This window comes from Bufo gargarizans, chromosome 2 (assembly GCF_014858855.1).
Source record: "Bufo gargarizans isolate SCDJY-AF-19 chromosome 2, ASM1485885v1, whole genome shotgun sequence".
Classification (NCBI taxonomy): Eukaryota; Metazoa; Chordata; class Amphibia; order Anura; family Bufonidae; genus Bufo; species Bufo gargarizans.
In genome coordinates this window covers 176,770,697-176,791,061 of record NC_058081.1, presented here as the reverse complement: position 1 = coordinate 176,791,061, position 20,365 = coordinate 176,770,697, and the positions used below count along the sequence as shown (strand labels likewise).

Here is a 20,365-nt window from a genome sequence, read left to right as displayed (position 1 = left end):
GAAGTGGGCAAGAGAGAGTCAGTAGGTCTCCTAGGCAGTCTTTCAATTCCATAAAAAATCTCCACGTGCTCTATGCAGTGCCGTAGGCCAAGTGTTCATCTGGCGCACGTCATCCACAGGGTTCAGTAGCACAGTTCTGCTGGTTAGGCTGCTGGATTTGCTTAACAGAGAAAGGAGGTTTAGTGCAGGCTGCCAGGATAGTTTTAAAAACTGAATTTTTATTCCTCATACAAAGGGAAAATATAAAAACTGCATATCTAAAAGTAAATATGCAAAACGCTGACCAGAATGTCCAACCGAGGATTTTGCTCCCGTTCGGCTTCTTCCGGGCCACTGGATGAACACTTAGGGTACTTTCACACTTGTGTTGTAGGATCCGTCGCCGGAACTGCCTGCTGGATCCGGCAATCTGTATGTAAACGGATACCATTTGTAGACAGATCCGGATGCGGATCCGTCTCACAAATGCATTGCAATACCGGATCCGTCTCTCCGGTTGTCATCCGGAAAAACATCCGGTATTTATCTTTTTTCACATTTTTAAAGGTCTGCGCATGCGCAGCAGCTCCTGTCCCGACCACCTCATATCTGCGCTGCAGTGGTGGCTGAAACCTCTGGAAACGAGCAGTGTATAATGTGATGTGCCTTGTATTAACATTAGCTACATGATAAATGCATGTGCTGAAGTGAGATAGCCCCTTTAAGGGGCCATTACATGGACTGATCGAGCAGGCAATTATTGAGACTATTTATTCCCAATAAATGCAAAACCGGATCTGTTTTTCTGGAACACTTGGGACCGGATCCAGCATTAATGCATTTCAATGGAAAATAATGCCGTATCCGGCATTCCGGCAAGTGTTCCGGAATTTTGGAAGGAGAAAATACCTCAGCATGCTCCAGTATTTTCTCCGTCCAAAAACTGTACAGTGACTGAACTGAAGACATCCTGATGCATACTGAACAGATTGCTCTCCTTTCAGAATGCATTAGGATAAAACTAATCAGGACGGAACTCAATACCGGAAAAGTTTAACTCAAGTGTGAAAGTACGCTTAGCCTACAGAATTTTCTGGGGTTTGCCTGCAATACATTACTGCGTGAACTGGGTCTTTGTGGGCTGGCTCCATTTGCTTTGGGTGGCTCCATTTGAAGGCCAGATTTGGTGCTCACCGAGCTTACATTTTACTTGTGCAATATTATAGCTTGCCTAAAGACCCTTCACTTGGGCTGATACAGACGTGGACAAAATTGACCCTTTGGTCAATGAAAGAAAAAGTCACAATGGTCACAGAAATAACTTTAATCTGACAAAAGTAATAATAAATTAAAATTCTATAAATGTTAACCAATGAAAGTCAGACATTGTTTTTCAACCATGCTTCAACAGAATTATGTAAAAAAATAAACTCATGAAACAGGCATGGACAAAAATGATGGTACCCCTAACTTAATATTTTGTTGCGCAACCTTTTGAGGCAATCACTGCAATCAAACGCTTCCTGTAACTGTCAATGAGACATCTGCACCTCTCAGCAGGTATTTTGGCCCACTCCTCATGAGCAAACTGCTCCAGTTGTGTCCGGTTTGAAGGGTGCCTTTTCCAGACTGCATGTTTCAGCTCCTTCCAAAGATGCTCAATAGGATTGAGGTCAGGGCTCATAGAAGGCCACTTTAGAATAGTCCAATTTTTTCCTCTTAGCCATTCTTGGGTGTTTTTAGCGGTGTGTTTTGGGTCATTGTCCTGTTGCAAGACCCATGACCTGCGACTGAGACCAAGCTTTCTGACACTGGCTAGTACATTTCTCTCTAGAATTCCTTGATAGTCTTGAGATTTCATTGTACCCTGCACAGATTCAAGACACCCTGTGCCAGACGCAGCAAAGCAGCCCCAGAACATAACAGAGCCTCCTCCATGTTTCACAGTAGGGACAGTGTTCTTTTCTTGATATGCTTCATTTTTTCGTCTGTGAACATACAGCTGATGTGCCTTGGCAAAAACTTCGATTTTTGTCTCATCTGTCCACAGGACATTCTCCCAGAAGCTTTGTGGCTTGTCAACATGTAGTTTGGCATATTCCAGTCTTGCTTTTTTATGATTCGTTTTCAACAATGGTGTCCTCCTTGGTCGTCTCCCATGTAGTCCACTTTGGCTCAAACAACGACGGATGGTGCGATCTGACACTGATGTTCCTTGAGCATGAAGTTCACCTTGAATCTCTTTAGAAGTCTTTCTAGGCTCTTTTGTTACCATTCGGATTATCCGTCTCTTAGATTTGTCATCAATTTTCCTCCTGCGGCCACGTCCAGGGAGGTTGGCTACAGTCCCATGGATCTTAAACTTATGAATAATATGTGCAACTGTACTCACAGGAACATCTAGTTGCTTGGAGATGGTCTTATAGCCTTTACCTTTAACATGCTTGTCTATAATTTTCTTTCTGATCTCTTGAGACAGCTCTTTCCTTTGCTTCCTCTGGTCCATGTCGAGTGTGGTACACACCATATCACCAAACAACACAGTGATTACCTGGAGCCATATATATAGGCCCAATGGCTGATTACAAGGTTGTAGACACCTGTGATGCTAATTAGTGGACACACCTTGAATTAACATGTCCCTTTGGTCACATTATGTTCTGTGTTTTCTAGGGGTACCATCATTTTTGTCCATGCCTGTTTCATGAGTTTATTTTTTTACATAATTCTGTTGAAGCATGGTTGAAAAACAATGTCTGACTTTCATTGGTTAACATTTATAGAATTTTAATTTATTATTACTTTTGTCAGATTAAAGTTATTTCTGTGACCATTGTGACTTTTTCTTTCATTGACCAAAGGGTACCAACAATTTTGTCCACGTCTGTATTTATGAATGAACATCCATATAAACACTCGTTCTCGATAATTGACCATGACCAGTATAAAGGTGCCGCCAAGCAATCGGTCGTTCAGCAGCATTGTCGGTGTGGAATCATCATTTCTGGACAGAACAACCTGCGCAAACAGCGACCTGCTGCCCAGACAGTGGGGGAAATTTATCAAAACTAGTGCAAAACAAAAATGGCTTTGTTACCCATAGCAGCCAATCAGATTCTACCTTTCAATTGTCAGAGCTCCTTTGAAAAAGTAAACATGGAATTGGTTGCTATGGGTAACAAAGCCAGTTTTCCTTTACACCAGTTTTGATAAATCTCCCCCAATGAGTCTGTATGGGGACTATCAATAGTCTGGACATGATTGCAGCTCTGCTGCCACTAAGGCAATTATTGGGAATAAATAATTGCCTGCTCGATCAGTTCATATAATGGCCCCTTAAAGGGGTTATCTCACTTCAGCACATGCATTTATCATGTAGCTAATGTTAATACAAGGCACATCACATTATACACTGCTCGTTTCCAGAGGTTTCAGCCACCACTGCAGCGCAGATATGAGGTGGTCGGGACAGGAGCTGCTGCGCATGTGTGCCTATGTACGCTCGCATGCTCCCGACTACCAGAGAGGCTAGCTCTTTTTCCTATAGTGTACAAGCACAACCACTGCTGCTGGATTGTAGGGTGGTCAGAATCCCTAGATACGAGCAGTGTATAATGTGATGTAAAAATTAACCAAGCCAGCAAAGAAGGCAATATGGACAATCGCAATACATTAGTAAGTGCCTTGTATTTGTGTACATAATACATCGCAAGTTGCTGAAGTGAGACAATCCCTTTAAAGGGAACCTGTCACCTGGATTTGGGGTATAGAGCTGAGGACATGGGTTGCTAGATGGCCGCTAGCACATCCGCAATACCCAGTCCCCATAGCTCTGTGTGCTTTTATTGTGTAAAATAAACCGATTTGATACATATGCAAATTAACCAGAGAGTAGTCAGAGCTTGAAAATATGACTCTTCTCACACAAGTAAGATATGACTCTTTTATGTTAATTTGCATAAAAGGCAGGAAGTACAAAATGCATAATACTTATTGAATTAGTCTGCAAATGAAATTTAAAGTGTAATTTATATGTTTAGGGTAACACAATAAACATTTAGAAACGCTCAGTGAGGGTAGCATAGTAGAAGTTCCCTTTAATGTTGGGGGCAGATAAGATGCTATCCAAAAACGGTCCTTAACATTGTATTTGTTTTGTATTTTATCATTTCCTATTTAATTCCTGTTGCTTCTGGAGCACCAACATATTCTGCAGTGTTGTACAGATTGTCACTCACATTTAGTCCCTGTCCCCAGTTGGGCTCACCACCTACTCAGTCTCAGACACACACCAGAGAGACAACATCAGGATACCCAGCATGGCTTTCTTGCTGGAATCTGCACTGAAGGCTTCTAATGGAGCCCCTAAAGCGGATGTGAACACAGCCTGAGCCTCCAAGATAGAAAAACATGGCATTGAGAACTCATGATGTAATCTGCCCTTTATACAGTAAAAATAGAAATATTTGTTCTAAGTAGATATACAAAGACAACTGCGTGACTCAGAGAAGACAACGCTATTAAACTGTCTCTCGCTTGTCTGTTCCTTTATGTTCTTCTATACCTTTTCTTTGATGATATATAATAGTAACGTGTTTCAGTGGTATAATCTGGATCACACAGGAAGCAGCCATAGGGTCACTTTTTCATCCAGCTACGGCTATAAACATCGCTGTACTGAGGTACAGCTTTCCGGCCATCTACTACACTCAGTCAAATTCTTACCTCATGTACATCTTCCACCTGGTCTTTCTTTTTCAATTTGGACTCTCCTGACCCGTTTTTACCTTGTAGACCAATCACTCTGGGTTGTTTCCATCCTGGATGTAGAACTTCCTTTTGCTGCTCCAACCAAACCCATGATGCACTTCTCTTTTCTCTGCCACAGCTCCAGCACCACCCCTAACCACGCCCCAGCTAGTTTATAGCCCCTCCCACCCAGCTACTTACACGCCCCTTTATCTCTCGCTGTTGCTACTTTGACATCCCCATGGACATCATTTTACAGGAAATAAGAAAGAGCTGCATGGACATGGTCATGTGACCACAGCTCAAAGCAGAAGAGGGGAAAAAAATTAAAATACAGAATTCCATCTTCCTTTTTAAATCATTATTTTAAAGGATGGTGATGCAAACCCCCTTAAGGGCTGCTGACTATTGTATTTGTCATTGTAATTATCTATTTAACGGGATTGGTCCATCTGGCACATTGATGGCACATCACTAGGATATGGAATCAATGTCAGGTGCAGGTCCCACCTCTGAGACCCTCTCCTATCTCCAGAACAAGCCCCCTGACGTAAACAGAAAGCAACTGTGCATGCGCAACCACCTGCTATGGGAGTTTCCAAAATAGCTGAGCTCTGGATCGGCTATTTCCAGCAGTCCCCTAGCAGTGAATGGAGCACACACTTGCTTGACTATTTTAGGAACTCCCATAGGGATGAATGGAAAGCTCGCCGCACTTGCGCAGCACGCTCTCCTTCACTTCAGAGGGCATTGTTGTGTAGATAGCAGAGGGTCCCAGAGGTAGAACCTGCACCTGTCTGACATGGCATATCCTAGCGATATGCCATCAATGTCCTAGATGGCCACACCCCTTTAAGGAAGTCAATGACTTGTCTTCACAGTATGTTTTACAAAATATATACAGGATCCCTTTTAGCAAGTTACCAATATTACAGAGCTGTCAAGACAATGGAACCTTGTTAGAATATTAATGATCATACCTTCTTCCTCTCTAGATCGCTTGATACCGTACTTAGCAGTGCTGTGCAAGGACTTTCTGTGGTGGATTCCCATCTTGTGGAGCTCGAAGGAGATACTTTGTCCCTGTATGGCTTGGGAGCCCTTGAATCTCTTGACAGGACATGGAGTGTACAGACAGCTGGCTCGGTTAACACCATCTCGTTCACTTTTATAAATTTTGAAGACATAGTTCAGATTCTGCCAAAAATAAGAATCAAGTTTCCCAATGGAACAGTAAGTGTAGCATCAGATGAGCTATGGATGATTTTATTGGGTTTTATTATGTTTAGTGTAACTCTTTAGGGAAATTTAAGTGACTGGATATTCCTTTATGTGCTTAAAGGGGTTGGCCACCCTAAGTATCAAAAATCCAAACTGCCCCAGACAATAGCCAAAACCATGAAGTATTTCTATCATGTGACATGTACTGGCTACATATCATTTTTCTAACCTGTTCACCATGACGTGCCTCCCTGGAGGAGCTCCTCGGACTGGCTGTGTGGGCGGAGCAGCTGCAAAGTGAAAGTAAAAATCCCAGCATGCATTGCAGCAAGCATGTACAGAGGAGCAGTCACATGACATCCCCGCCCACCTGTGTTTCCTATATGCAGTGGTGGGGGTCACATATCACCATATACAGAGTGTAGGAAGGAGAGGGCACACATTTTTAGATGGTGACACCAGTGACTGGAGAACAGAGGGGCCATAAACAGGACAGACACTGGAATTGTTCATAGTTTTAGTTCACATGTAGGCAGGATCCTCTCAGTACAGAGGGGGCAGAGCCTGCAGTCAGATCAGCCATCACAGCTTCCCCTCAGTCTCCCTAACAAGTGTCCCTGCTAAGCCCCTGCCAGCCCTGCACAGCCAAGAGGGCCAGTCACAGAAGGAAAGCACCTCTTATACAAGGAGGGGGCGTGGTGAGAGCAGGACAGGAGGGGGCGTGGTGAGAGCAGGACAGGAGGGGGCGTGGTGAGAGCAGGACAGGAGGGGGCGTGGTGAGAGCAGGACAGGAGGGGGCGTGGTGAGAGCAGGACAGGAGGGGACGCGGTGAGAGCAGGACAGGAGGGGGCGTGGTGAGAGCAGGACAGGAGGGGGCGTGGTGAGAGCAGGACAGGAGGGGGCAGGGTGAGAGCAGGACAGGAGGGGGCGTGGTGAGAGCAGGACAGGAGGGGCAGTGGTGAGAGCAGGACAGGAGGGGGCGTGGTGAGAGCAGGACAGGAGGGGGCGTGGTGAGAGCAGGACAGGAGGGGGCGTGGTGAGAGCAGGACAGGAGGGGGCAGGGTGAGAGCAGGACAGGAGGGGGCGTGGTGAGAGCAGGACAGGAGGCAGATCTGCTTAAGTAGATATATTAGTGAGTGTAATATCTCCCACCTTTCTTTACAGTTTTAATAAGTGCTAACAGAGTGGCCAACCCCTTTAATGTATTGTAGATGCAGAACAGACGTGTATTGACAGATTAATGTGAATAACATAGCCTGTTAGATATTATGTCTGGGCATAATGCTTTGAGTTGGAGAACATATCTTACACCATTTGTCAATGAATTTGAATGTTAGATTATCATGTTTCTGATGACATCTATATTTTATACAGTATGTCACCAACTAAATATTTTTATCTTTTAACAGCACCTTAAATTTAAGGAAAACAATCTGATCACCTTGAATCAGTTCAACGCTTTGGCTCAGTTGCGTCGGCTTGATCAGTTGACTGTGGATCCTCAGGGAAACCCTGTTGTTAATTTTACTCTTTGGAAGTATTATGTTCTTTTCAGACTGAACAACTTCGGCATTCAGAAAGTCAATGAAAATGAGGTATGACAAGCCATGTCAGCAAGTATAAATTTATTTCCAAACATTAAGATTATTTCTTAAAGCATTTTCCACTCAGCTATTCATGTACTGATGTAGTGAGGATGGGGCTTTTGGGGGTTTTAAAGAGTCACTGTACTTTTAACAAAATTTCATTTTATAGAGAATGGTATAAATGGCTAATTTCTGAATCACTTCATTTAAAAACTATGCCTGCATCCACCTGAAAAAAAATGTAAAGACATCGCCACTAGGGGTTTTATGTCCATCTAACTTGCCTGTTGGCAGGCAAAATCCGTCCCTGGCAACAGAGACACAGAAAACGGCTCATAGGAGGAAGGGGCATGTCAAAGCTAGCTGAGACCCTGAACCTGATAAAGCAACTGCTTCTTGCTTCCACACCACTTCTGAACATCACAGGAGCATCCTGGGTGTCTTCCATAGAATGAATATGCCCCCTTCTTCTGAGAGAAATGCATCTAGCTGTGCAGCTGAAAAGCGGAATAATATGGTTGAAAATAACATTAGGGAAGCCCAAACATAACTGTTCCTCCACAGTTATGAAGCACAGCCATTATGCAAACTTTTTTTCAGGTACGCTTTAAGGTATGCTGTTTTGGCAGTGGTATGGCTTTGTGCTAAACCATTGACACAACATGTGAATGCATACTGATACACAAAGTTCTGTCCTAAATAAGCATTTTATTTCCAAGACTTGTAAGGGCCTCAAAGTTCATAAAGTAAAACATATACACAGACGTACGTTCTTACCTTTTCTCTTGGCTTTAGAGATCCCTAGATGGGTGGACTGACGTGAACAGTTTAAGAAAGTTTGCTTCATCTTGTGCTAGTCATCTGGGGATATCTGGAGTCATGAGGAAAGCTAAGGAGGGACACACATCTGTATTCCACTAGCACTACGGAGTGCCATATGTTTTTGTGTGTTGGCAGGTTACTCAGAATGATGTGGTTATGTCAGAAAGGCTCTTTGGAATTCTTGCCTATGTTGCCGCTTCAGAGTCACCACACTACAGACTCGCTGCACTCCTCGGTGATTCCAGGTACATTCTCATTTTTCAATATAGATACTTCAGAATTCAGCTGTTACTGTTTTCATGCTACTATTTCACGGGAAGACCAGTGCTGTTCTCATGAATGTGTCTTTTTGTTGATCTATGTCCTATGCTTGTATGTGCTTTTGGGCAGAACCTTTAAAAAATAATGCTTCTAATTGCTCATAATTTTAGAAGAAAGATGGATTGAGAGCTCTGGTGTCCTAATAATAGTTATCAACCTATTATCAGATAAAATTCACTTAAAAGAGTTGTTTGAATTAATTCACAATTTCCCCCATGCAGGTACAGTACATTTTATAAAATAAATAATGATTCCATACTCCCCTGTTTCTCCCACAGTTTTCAGCGCTGCAGCTCCGGTCCTCTTATTGGTATTTTATACAGCCTGTGACAGCTGCAGCCAATCACTGGCCTCAGCAGTCTTGTGCTGTATACTACTAAGGCCAGTGATTGGCTGTAAGGTCACTTTCAGTATACCTCTATGGCTATACTGCAGCCTTGTATACAAACAATGGGTATAGGACGGAGCTGCAGCGCTGAAGATGGTGGAGGAGAAACAGGTGAGGATAGGATGATTATTTATTTTTTAACCTTCAGTGGTATGAGGGTGTTTAAATTAAAGTTTTTTTTTTTCATTTTGTGAATACATTACATTCATTAAATCAACAATAAAAAAGTCAGTCCTGTATCCTCACACGGACAAATTGCTTGCGCTGCTGCTGGTTCCGGAGTAGTGTGGTAGGTGTATCACACTGGAAATGCAGGTAATGAGAGTTTTTGGAACCGCGCTGCTCTGGACTATAATCTCCGGTCAATAGTGGATGGTGCCGGGCTCCAACACCTTTCCTTTCCACCCAAAAAAGGTCCAATCTTCCACAGATGGTTTCCTCTATAGGGTTCAAGGAAATTGATACAATAGTGAAGCACCCTTTGGCTTGATGTTATTAAAAGGTTTTATTGTACTCACAAGAGTCGATCAACAAAAGGCATATATCAATAGATACAATCGTCTGGTTTCTGCCCGACCCGGGTTTCGCTGCCTCGCTTCTTCAGGGGCGACAACTGCGCATATGCGCAATGGGGCCCTTTAAATAGCCCAGCTTATTTTGATAAATGAGCCGGCGGTGATCCGGATCAAATCCCAACATTGCAGAAAAGTTTCCCATCATGCATTTTACAAGTATCTTCATATACCTTCCCATTCCGCATAAAAATTAACACATATACATATAAATAGATACAAAATTATAAAACTCTTGTTGTTATAAACAACTTGATCTCCAACACATTTATCTCTTATTCCTCATTATTTTATACACCGCAATATTATTTAGTGGATATAGATCTTCATCCCACTTAATTCACCTACAACATTACATAAATCGTCCGATTTGCGATATGCTCTATACTTAAATATTCAAATATTCACAAAGCCGTCATTAATCCTCCACCCACTTTTGTGACGTCGCTTGGGTGCTCCGAACCCCGCCTCCCCCCTCCGACATCCGCGTGACGGAGTGTGACGCGGATGTCGGAGGGGGGAGGCGGGGTTCGGAGCACCCAAGTGACGTCACAAAAGTGGGTGGAGGATTAATGATGGCTTTGTGAATATTTGAATATTTAAGTATTGAGCATATCGCAAATCGGACGATTTATGTAATGTTGTAGGTGAATTAAGTGGGATGAAGATCTATATCCACTAAATAATATTGCGGTGTATAAAATAATGAGGAATAAGAGATAAATGTGTTGGAGATCAAGTTGTTTATAACAACAAGAGTTTTATAATTTTGTATCTATTTATATGTATATGTGTTAATTTTTATGCGGAATGGGAAGGTATATGAAGATACTTGTAAAATGCATGATGGGAAACTTTTCTGCAATGTTGGGATTTGATCCGGATCACCGCCGGCTCATTTATCGAAATAAGCTAGGCTATTTAAAGGGCCCCATTGCGCATATGCGCAGTTGTCGCCCCTGAAGAAGCGAGGCAGCGAAACCCGGGTCGGGCAGAAACCAGACGATTGTATCTATTGATATATGCCTTTTGTTGATCGACTCTTGTGAGTACAATAAAACCTTTTAATAACATCAAGCCAAAGGGTGCTTCACTATTGTATCAATTTCCTTGAACCCTATAGAGGAAACCATCTGTGGAAGATTGGACCTTTTTTGGGTGGAAAGGAAAGGTGTTGGAGCCCGGCACCATCCACTATTGACCGGAGATTACATTACATTCATTACTTAGTAATTCTGATGTATAACCCATATTATAGCCCAGAGCAGCATTTTTTGTTCTGATTAGATACAGTTAGAAAATCTGTCATCAGACACATTCTCAACAACTTAGCTGAGCTCATATATTGCAGCAGGACAGTTCATGGTTACTACATCAGCCTTTTCTATAGTACTCGAGTCAGAAAGGAATGCTGGGACATTTAGCCCCTAAACCCTACAAAACTATGAATGTACTAGGACACAGCCTTTTTACACCTTAGGACCAGGCCATTTTTTGAAAATCTGACCAGTGTCACTTTAAGTGCTGATAACTTTAAAACGCTTTGACTTATCCAGGCCATTCTGAGATTGTTTTTTCGTCACATATTGTACTTCATGACACTGGTAAAATAAAGTTAAAAAAAAATAATTTTTTTTGCATAAAAAAAAGTCAAATTTACCAAAAATTGGGAAAAATTAGCAAATTTCAAAGTTTCAGTTTCTCTACTTCTGTAATACATAGTAATACCCCCAAAAATTGTGATGACTTAACATTCCCCATATGTCTACTTCATGTTTGAATTATTTTAGGAATGATATTTTATTTTTTGGGGATGTTACAAGGCTTAGAAGTTTAGAAGCAAATCTTGAAATTTTTCAGAAATTTACAAAAACCCAATTTTTAGGGACCACTACAGCTCTGAAGTCACTTTGCGAGGCTTACATAAGAAACCACCCCATTCTATAAACTACACCCCTCAAGGTATTCAAAACTGATTTTACAAACTTTGTTAACCCTTTAGGTGTTGCACAAGAGTTATTGGCAAATGGGGATGAAATTTGAGAATTTCATTTTATTGCCTAATTTTCCATTTTAACCCATTTTTTCCACTAACAAAGCAAGGGTTAACAGCCAAACAAGACTGTATCTTTATTGCCCTGACTCTGCCGTTTACAGAAACACCCCATATGTGGCCGTAAACTACTGTACGGCCACACAGCGGGGCGTAGAGTGAAAGGTGCGCCGTTTGGTTTTTGGAAGGCATGTTTTGCTGGACAGTTTTTTTGACACCATGTCCCATTTGAAGCCCCCTGATGCACCCCTAGAGTAGAAACTCCATAAAAGTGACCCAATCTAAGAAACTACACCCCTCAAGGTATTCAAAACTGATTTTACAAACTTTGTTAACCCTTTAGGTGTTGCACAAGATTTAATAGAAAATAGAGATACAATTTCAAAATTTCACTTTTTTGGCAGATTTTCCATTTTAATATTTTTTTTCCAGTTACAAAGCAAGGGTTAACAGCCAAACAAAACTCATTATTTCTGGCCCTGATTCTGTAGTTTACAGAAACACCTCATATGTGGTCGTAAACCACTGTACGGTCACATGGCAGGGCGCAGAAGGAAAGGAATGCCATACGGTTTTTGGAAGGCAGATTTTGCTGGACTGGTTTTTTTGACACCATGTCCCATTTGAAGCCCCCCTGATGCACCCCTAGAGTAGAAACTCCAAAAAAGTGACCCCATTTTAGAAACTACGGGATAGGGTGGCAGTTTTGTTGGTACTAGTTTAGGGTAGATATGATTTTTGGTTGCGCTATATTACACTTTTTGTGCGGCAAGGTAACAAGAAATTGCTTTTTTGGCACCGTTTTTTTTTTTTTGTTATTTACACCATTCATCTGACAGGTTAGATCATGTGGTAATTTTATAGAGCAGGTTGTCACGGACGCGGTGATACCCAATATGTATACAATTTTTTTTATTTATGTACGTTTTACACAATAATTTCATTTTTAAAACAAAAAAAATGTTTTAGTGTCTCCATAGTCTAAGAGCCATAGTTTTTTTAAATTTTTGGGCGATTATCTTAAGTAGGGTCTCATTTTTTGTGGGATGAGATGACGGTTTGATTGGCACTATTTTGGGGTGCACATGACTTTTTGATTGCTTGCTATTACACTTTTTGTGACGGAAGATGACAAAAAATGGCTTTTTTTTACACCGTTTTTATTTTTATTTTTTTACGGTGGTCATCTGAGGGGTTAGGTCATGTGATATTTTTATAGAGCCGGTGAATACGGACGCGGCGATACCTAATATGTATACTTTTTTTTATTTATGTAAGTTTTACACAATGATTTCATTTTTGAAACAAAAGAAATCATGTTTTAGTGTTTCCATAGTGTAAGAGCCATAACTTTTTCAGTTTTTGGGCGATTATCTTGGGTAGGGTATGATTTTTGCGGGATGAGATAACGGTTTGATTGTTACAATTTTGGCATAGATGCGACTTTTTTGATCACTTTTATTACCTTTTTTGGGAAGTAAGGTGGGCAAAATTCCAATTTCATCATAGTTTTTAATTTTTTATTTTTATGGCGTTCACCGTTCGGATAAAGTAACATTACCGTTTTATAGATCAGGTCGTTACGGACGCGGCGATACCAAACATGTGTAGGGAATTTTATTTTTTTCATTTTTAATCAGTGATAAATGTGTTTTTTGATTTTTACTTTATTTTTCACTTTTTTCACTTTTTTTTTGACCCAGACCCACTTGGTTCTTGAAGATCCAGTGGGTCTGATGTCTGCATAATACAGTACAGTACAATATATAGTACTATACTGTATTTTACACTTTGTCTGAACAGATCTATGCCTTTCAGCACAGATCTGTTCAGCACCATGGACAGCAGGACGCCTGAGAAGGCGTCCTGTTGCCATGGGAACCTTCCCCGTCTGCTCAGTAGTGGCCAGAACTGCGCAGACGGGGAAGGGTAAGGACGGGGCTTGGGGGGGCTGCCTGGAAGCTCTCTCCCTCTCCATTCGGGGGACTGCAAAGGCACAGCAGCCCCCCGATGGGAGAGGGAGGGAGCTCCCTCTTACTGTTAACCGTACGGACCGCTGTATGGAAAGGGTTAAACGGCTGACATCGCATCACGATGTCAGCCGTTTATACCAGGGTGCCAGCAATGTGCTGGCACCCTGGTATACCCACTAGACGCCAACGATTACGCAATGGGAGGCGGGCGGGGGATCGCGATCCCGCCTACCGCACCGCCCGCCTCCCGCACCGCCCGCAACCCTCCCCCTGCACCTCCCACCAGGCAAAAATCACTAAGGGGTGCAGGGGGGGGGGATACAGATGCACTTTAGGAATACTAAATCAGAAACTGCAGAAATCGCAGCAAACCGCAGGTCTGAATTGACCTGCGGTTTGCCGCGATCGCCGACATGGGGGGGTCACGGGACCCCCCCGCGCATTTAGCCTAGGTGCCTGCTCAATGATTTGAGCAGGCACCGGGTTCCGATCACTGCCAGCCGCACGGCAGTGATCGAAAATGCACAGGGCGTACATGTACGCCCTGTGTCCTTAAGTACCAGGGCACAAGGGCGTACCTGTACGCCCTGTGTCCTTAAGGGGTTAAGACTATAGTACAGATTGGTAGCCTATGTTATTCCAAAGTAACTCAGATTTCTATGTTTCCCTTGTCATCTTCCGAGACTTGTTAAAAAGTCAGACATTGACTCTCAGGGAGCCACTTCCAGAAGATGGCACTAGCGAGATGGTTCTCTCTCTCTCTGTGAGATACCTCTTTGCGCATCAGTTTTCTATGTACATTTATGCTATATGTGAACGGTAAAATGGTGTTCCAAAGTGGAGGTAACACTTATAAATGGTTTGTCCTAGAATAATAATAAAAAAATATAGTATCAGGAAAGAAAATTACCTGTTAAGTTTCACTCCACTCCTGCAGCGGTGCCTCAATTGTCCACTGCTGGTACTTGTTTGCTTTCCAGGAACGATGATGGGCTGGCTGAAGCCAATCATTGGCCACAGCATTGATGCCAGTAGGTTCCTCACATTACTGCTGATTGGCTGCAGTGGTCACATGCTGGTACAACACATCATCACTCCTGGACATTAAAAAAGGATCAGCGGGGGACCTCTGGAGCTGCTGGGAACTTAACAGATGAACACTTTTTCTCTTTTATTTATAATTTCTACTGTTTATTTGATGTGTTTTTCACTATCTGAAATCCCCTTTAAGGTGAGTTTAACTGAACGTATGGTTATTATTTTCTAGTGTTGGGGGAGGGGTTGGGGAGGTATATACTTTGTTGGGTAGTTTTTATTTTTCTATATTTTTACATGTACTTTCTGGTATGTATAATTGGTAAAAATTAATAAAAAATTATTTTCAAATTTTTTTTTATGTTCTAGTGTTTTGTACCTCTACTATTCAGTTACTGTTTTAGTAAGTCCTGAGCATGTGCATTCTGTTGACAATAGTTTATATGTGTTTAAAAGAAAGAAGACATTACATCACCTACTAGAGACTAAGTCTAAGAAGGTTCCGATAGGCGGTGAAGAAAATATTGACAATAAGAGAATTGTCGGAGAAACCCCAACTCGAGCAGCACTACAATACATTCCACAGGATCTGCTCACTGAGAAGCTAGAGGTAAATTGGTGTATTCATAGAATGACTTATTACTGAATTGGCGCATCCTCACATACAGGTGAAACTCGAAAAATTAGACTATCGTGCAAAGTTAATTTATTTCAGTAATGCAACTTAAAAGGTGAAACTACCATATGAGATAGACTCATTACATGCAAAGCGAGATATTTCAAGCCTTTGATATAATTAGGATGATTGTGGCTTACAGCTTATGAAAACCCCAAATTCACAATCTCAGGTCCCCTTTGCTCAGGGGCTATGGATTAATTAGCTGATTAGAGTGAGACACTTTGAGCCTAGAATATTGAACCTCTTCACAAAATTCTAATTTTAAGCTGCATTAATGCGATTCCTTTTAATTTGCATTACTGACATAAATGGACTTTTGCACGATATTCAAATTTTTCGCGTTTCACCTGTATAGTATGTATGGTGGTTTTCATTTATAACGGAAACCATGATGTGGTGGCAGATCTATCGTCCAATGGACACCAACAATGCCTAAGTTACCACACTAACTTGCAGTGGGGTTATTCAGGTCCTGCCAAGTTGTCCACTCATTTGTTGGAAAAAAAGTGCACTGCGTGTAGCATAATTTTTTCAGCAACTGTGACAGAATCTACGGAGCCTCTAACACAGAGGTAAATCTAGCCTGAGTCAAAAGGAAAAAAAGAGACCTCATTTAAGAAGCCAAGATGAAGACCTTAAAAGAGTTTTCAGTAGGTCATATAGATACATCAAAGGTTTTAATCAGTGGGGGTCTAAATGCTGAGATCTCACAGAGAAAGAAGCGCTCGTATATTGCATTCTCTGTCATTGCTGCAGGAGACAAAATCAAGACATGCCCATAGACTTTGTGTTGAGCCCGTCTCAGGAGAAAGGGCATTATATGTGAGGACTTCTCTCTCCTTGTTCTAGTGATCAGCGGGGGCCTCAGCACTAAGACCCTCACCAATAAAAACCTTTGATATGTCACTATGACATCTCAAAAGTTTTATTAAAACTCAGTGATCCTTTAAAATGTCCTTCCAGGCTTCCCTTTACTAAAGGTCATTCCCCTCAGTTTATGTGTGGCAATTATCCGATCATTTTTTTCTCACTAGTTCGGCAATCTGTACTTTATAATAATTTTGCCCGTGTTGTAATATAAATCCATGGACTGACTTCCTGATGAGTCTGATAGGCTTTTGTTTATACAGCCAATCTGAGGAGCCTGAGCTTCAGAGGTAGGGAGAGAACAGGAGCCTAAACCACCGACGAGACATGAGATGTGTTCAGACCACCTCTGACTCCCTGTAGACACTGCAGCTAGACTGGAGTCTGCCATCACAGCTCTGCCTTTTATAGACTCGAGCTACAAAGCTGCAAATCAGCAAAATCTTAGAAAAATACATGGTAGATAATCGTCCTTTGTAGATACTGACTTGCTTATAATTATTGAGCTCCTGGCTAAACAGGCAATAACTGGCAATGTTTTTATAGGGAATCTGACACCTGGATAATCAATATTAAACCAAAAGTATGTCCTTACAGCTCTTCATACCTTCCTTCCATAGGTTTTCTTTTCTTTTCCATTTCTTATGCTAATGAGTCAAATGGGTATGCGCCGAAAACATCACTGGGCTCGGCACATGCCCAGTGAAACAGGTGAGGTTGATGCCCTCAGAGCGCAGGTGACGGAATTGTTTTGCCCTGCGCCTGTTGGTGAAGCTGAAGGAAAGGGTGGGCGGGATTATCGGCTACTAGCGACATCGCCGGGAGGGGGCATAATGGCAATGCTGGGGGCGTACTGTATAAAAGGACATAGAGGCGGGCTTGGGCTCTGCAAGGAGGTGGACCTGGGCACTCGATCAAGGGCGTTCCTGGGCACCTTTTGAATGAAAATAACACCCCTCTGGACACCTTACTGCCTCATTAGCATAAGGATAAGCGTGGGTTTTTATGAAGATATAAAGCGAGCTCCAAGGGAAAAGAAAACTTATGGAAAGAAGGTATGAAGAGCTGTAAGGACATACTTTTGGTTTAACCACCTCCCGTCCGCCCATTTACTATAAACGTCCGGGAGGTGGTTCTCTATTTCTGAATGGACGTTCCAGGTTTATATCACCTGTCAATCACTTCGAAATGTGTCCAAGGGGACGTCTCATGGTGAAAGGTGCCCGGCTGCATCCATCTCGTTTAGGTGCCCAGCGCCGCCTTCAATGCTGAAATCGCCGCCCTCCCTTTCTTTCGATCCGCCTACTTCAGTTCAACGCCGCCTCTCGTACGTCCGCTCGATTCAGCAAGATCCCACCTGTGCGATCCAAACCAAATCCTTTGAACCCGGCTGTAGGAGGTTGGATGGCTGGGATGGGCTGTAATAGGGCAGTCAGTGGAGGCTCGAGCGAAGTGCGCCGGCCGGCGCATGCGCACTTTGCTAAATGAGGCCGCTGCCAGTAGTCCACACAGGCTCATCAGGTTATACCTAGTGCGCACGCGCGGGATCTGGCTGAAGCGAGCGGACGTACGAGAGGCGGCGTTGAACTGAGGTAGGCGGATCGAAAGAAAGGGAGAGCGGCGAATTCAGCATTGAAGGCGGCGCTGGCAGGGCCGTCTTTACTATTGATTGGACCCTGGGCAAAAATTTACTTGGGCCCCCTGGATCCCGCCTTCCCACACCTTAGCAGGCAATCACGCCCTCCACCACAACACACACACACAAAAAATCCACACCCCTGGTAGAGTACAGTGAATGACTGTAAATACTTCCAGTTCTGAAGAAGACTCCAGCGGCTCAGGATCAGTGCTCTAGGCAGGAGGCTCAGGTTGGGAGTGAGCACCGCTCTGCAGGAAGTAGACCAGGGCTCGGCTCACCCTAGTGTTACAGTGTACCCCAGCACCCCACAGTATGCAGTATAGCACCCTATAGTATACAGCACCACACAGTATGCAGTTTAGCACCCCACACTATACAGTACCGCACAGTATATAGTAGAGCAGTATAGCAGCCCACAGTATACAGCACCCCACAGTATACAACACCTCACAGTATACAGCACCCCAAACTATACACAATACAGCCCCCCACACTATACAGTACAGCAGTATAGCACTTCACACTATACCGCACCCACAGTATACAGTATACAGACCCCCACAGTATACAGTACAGCAGTATAGCCCCCCACACTATACAGGCCCCCCCACTATACAGCCCCCCCCACTATACAGCCCCCCCCCACTATACAGACCCCCCCACTATACAGGCCCCCCCCCACACTATACAGGCCCCCCACACTATACAGCCCACCACAGAGTATACAGCCCCAACACAGTATACAGTCCCACACAATATACAGTCCCACACAATATACAGCCCCACACAATATACAGCCCCCACACAATATACAGCCCCCACACAATATACAGCCCCCACACAATATACAGCCCCCACACAATATAAAGCCCCCACACAGTATACAGAACCCCACTATACAGTAGTTTAAGGAATATTAACATAACAGCCCCTGTCACCTTTTTCTGATGTAATCTTCACACAAAAAAGCTCCACAGTTAACTTCTGCAACACTCCACAGGACCTGTGATGACCTCATAGCCATGTGACCAGCAATTGCTAGGTTACTGGTCACATGGTGATGATGTCATTAAGGTCCTAGATCAAAACTTTAACACAGTACAATCGTGATGCCTGGACTCAGTGCCAGCTTGACACCCAGGCAGTAGCTAGCAGGGCTTAAGAGGCAGCTGTCTTGGGCCCCCTAGGAGCAACTGGGCCCTGGGCAGCTGCCCCTTGGTAAAGACGGCCCTGGGCGCTGGGCACCTAAATGAGATGGATGCAGCCGGGCACCTTTAACCATGAGACGTCCCACATTTCGAAGTGATTGACAGGTGATATAAACCTCTTTTTTATGAATATAGAGCCACAGGGGCATTTGATAAACTCACTTTAGGATTCAGTGTTTTACAAGGGACATCGCCATATCTTTACCAGTCATTGCCTGTAGCGCCGCGCCCTTCTCCAGCTTCTCCTAGGCCATGTGATGTCACGTTCGTAGGCTAGACCCAGCTCAGCCCCATTAAAGTGAATGGAGCTAGGCTGCAATACCAAGCACAGCCGCTATACAATGTATGATGCTGTGATTGGTAAGCAGAGAGAAGGCCGGCACACTAATGCAAGCACCACTGCCTTCTCAAACAGCTGATCGGCGGGGTTCCCAGAACCCCACGATCAGATACTGATGACGTATCCAGAGGTTAGGTCATCAGTAGAAAAAAAAAACTCTCAGAAAACTCCTTTAAATCTAGGTAATTTGCCGAAAAGGTAAGGTAATTGTTTTAGTCTTTATTTTAAAGGACAAGGGATGATCTTTTGGGTAAACGCTCCTTCCCGATAATGTGCCTGTGTAAAAGTAGTGTTTCTTAAAGTGTGTTAACCCTTTGACTGCTAGAGAGCAGTATGTGTGTGCATCTGGTACCTACTGGCCTAAACTCTCTAAGTGGTGGCAACAAGCTGTGTATCTGGAGGGTCTTGAGTGTGTGAGGGTGGTGGTGGGCTGTTTTATGCTCAATTTGCAAGATTGAGTGGAAATGGATTAACCCCTTACAGTTGCATACAGGTCATGTCCTTAGATGATGTGTACATTACACAAATCCACTAGTATTGTACAGTAAATTGTTGCAGATTTTCCTGCTACAATTTCGTCAGGCCCCAGATTAGTGGTAAAATGAACCAAAATTAAGTTGAATAAAAAAAATAAAATTGTAATATCAATGTCTACTATATTGAAATATAGTCTGCATTTTTCCCTTATGTAGCGGTTTTTAAGGCATAGGAAAACGTGCCAAGACTTGTTCTTTATTAGCGTTAGGCAGCAAATTAAATATGATTTGCCACAAAAAGCACCGTTAATGAGGATTCCCAGTTGGGATTACTTGCAAAGAAAAACACACTTCACCATAATAATTTGCTGGAAAGGATTTTGTGTATTTTCAAACTTAATTCTCACGATCACCATACATGATCCAAGTCATAATCTAATGCTTTTAGGCAGGAACA

At 43.0% G+C, this 20,365-nt stretch overlaps 1 protein-coding gene across 2 annotated transcripts in view; it reads left to right on the top strand.

Moving 5' to 3' along the window:
* LRRC49 (leucine rich repeat containing 49) overlaps positions 1–20,365 on the top strand; it is a 166,368-nt gene that overhangs the window by 144,544 nt on the left and 1,459 nt on the right. For both annotated transcript variants that reach the window (XM_044283298.1, XM_044283297.1), the window contains 4 exons: positions 5,724–5,961; positions 7,359–7,544; positions 8,493–8,602; positions 15,156–15,309. In XM_044283298.1, coding sequence (XP_044139233.1) covers positions 5,724–5,961; positions 7,359–7,544; positions 8,493–8,602; positions 15,156–15,309 — 688 coding nt within the window. The remainder of the gene's footprint in view (positions 1–5,723; positions 5,962–7,358; positions 7,545–8,492; positions 8,603–15,155; positions 15,310–20,365) is intronic.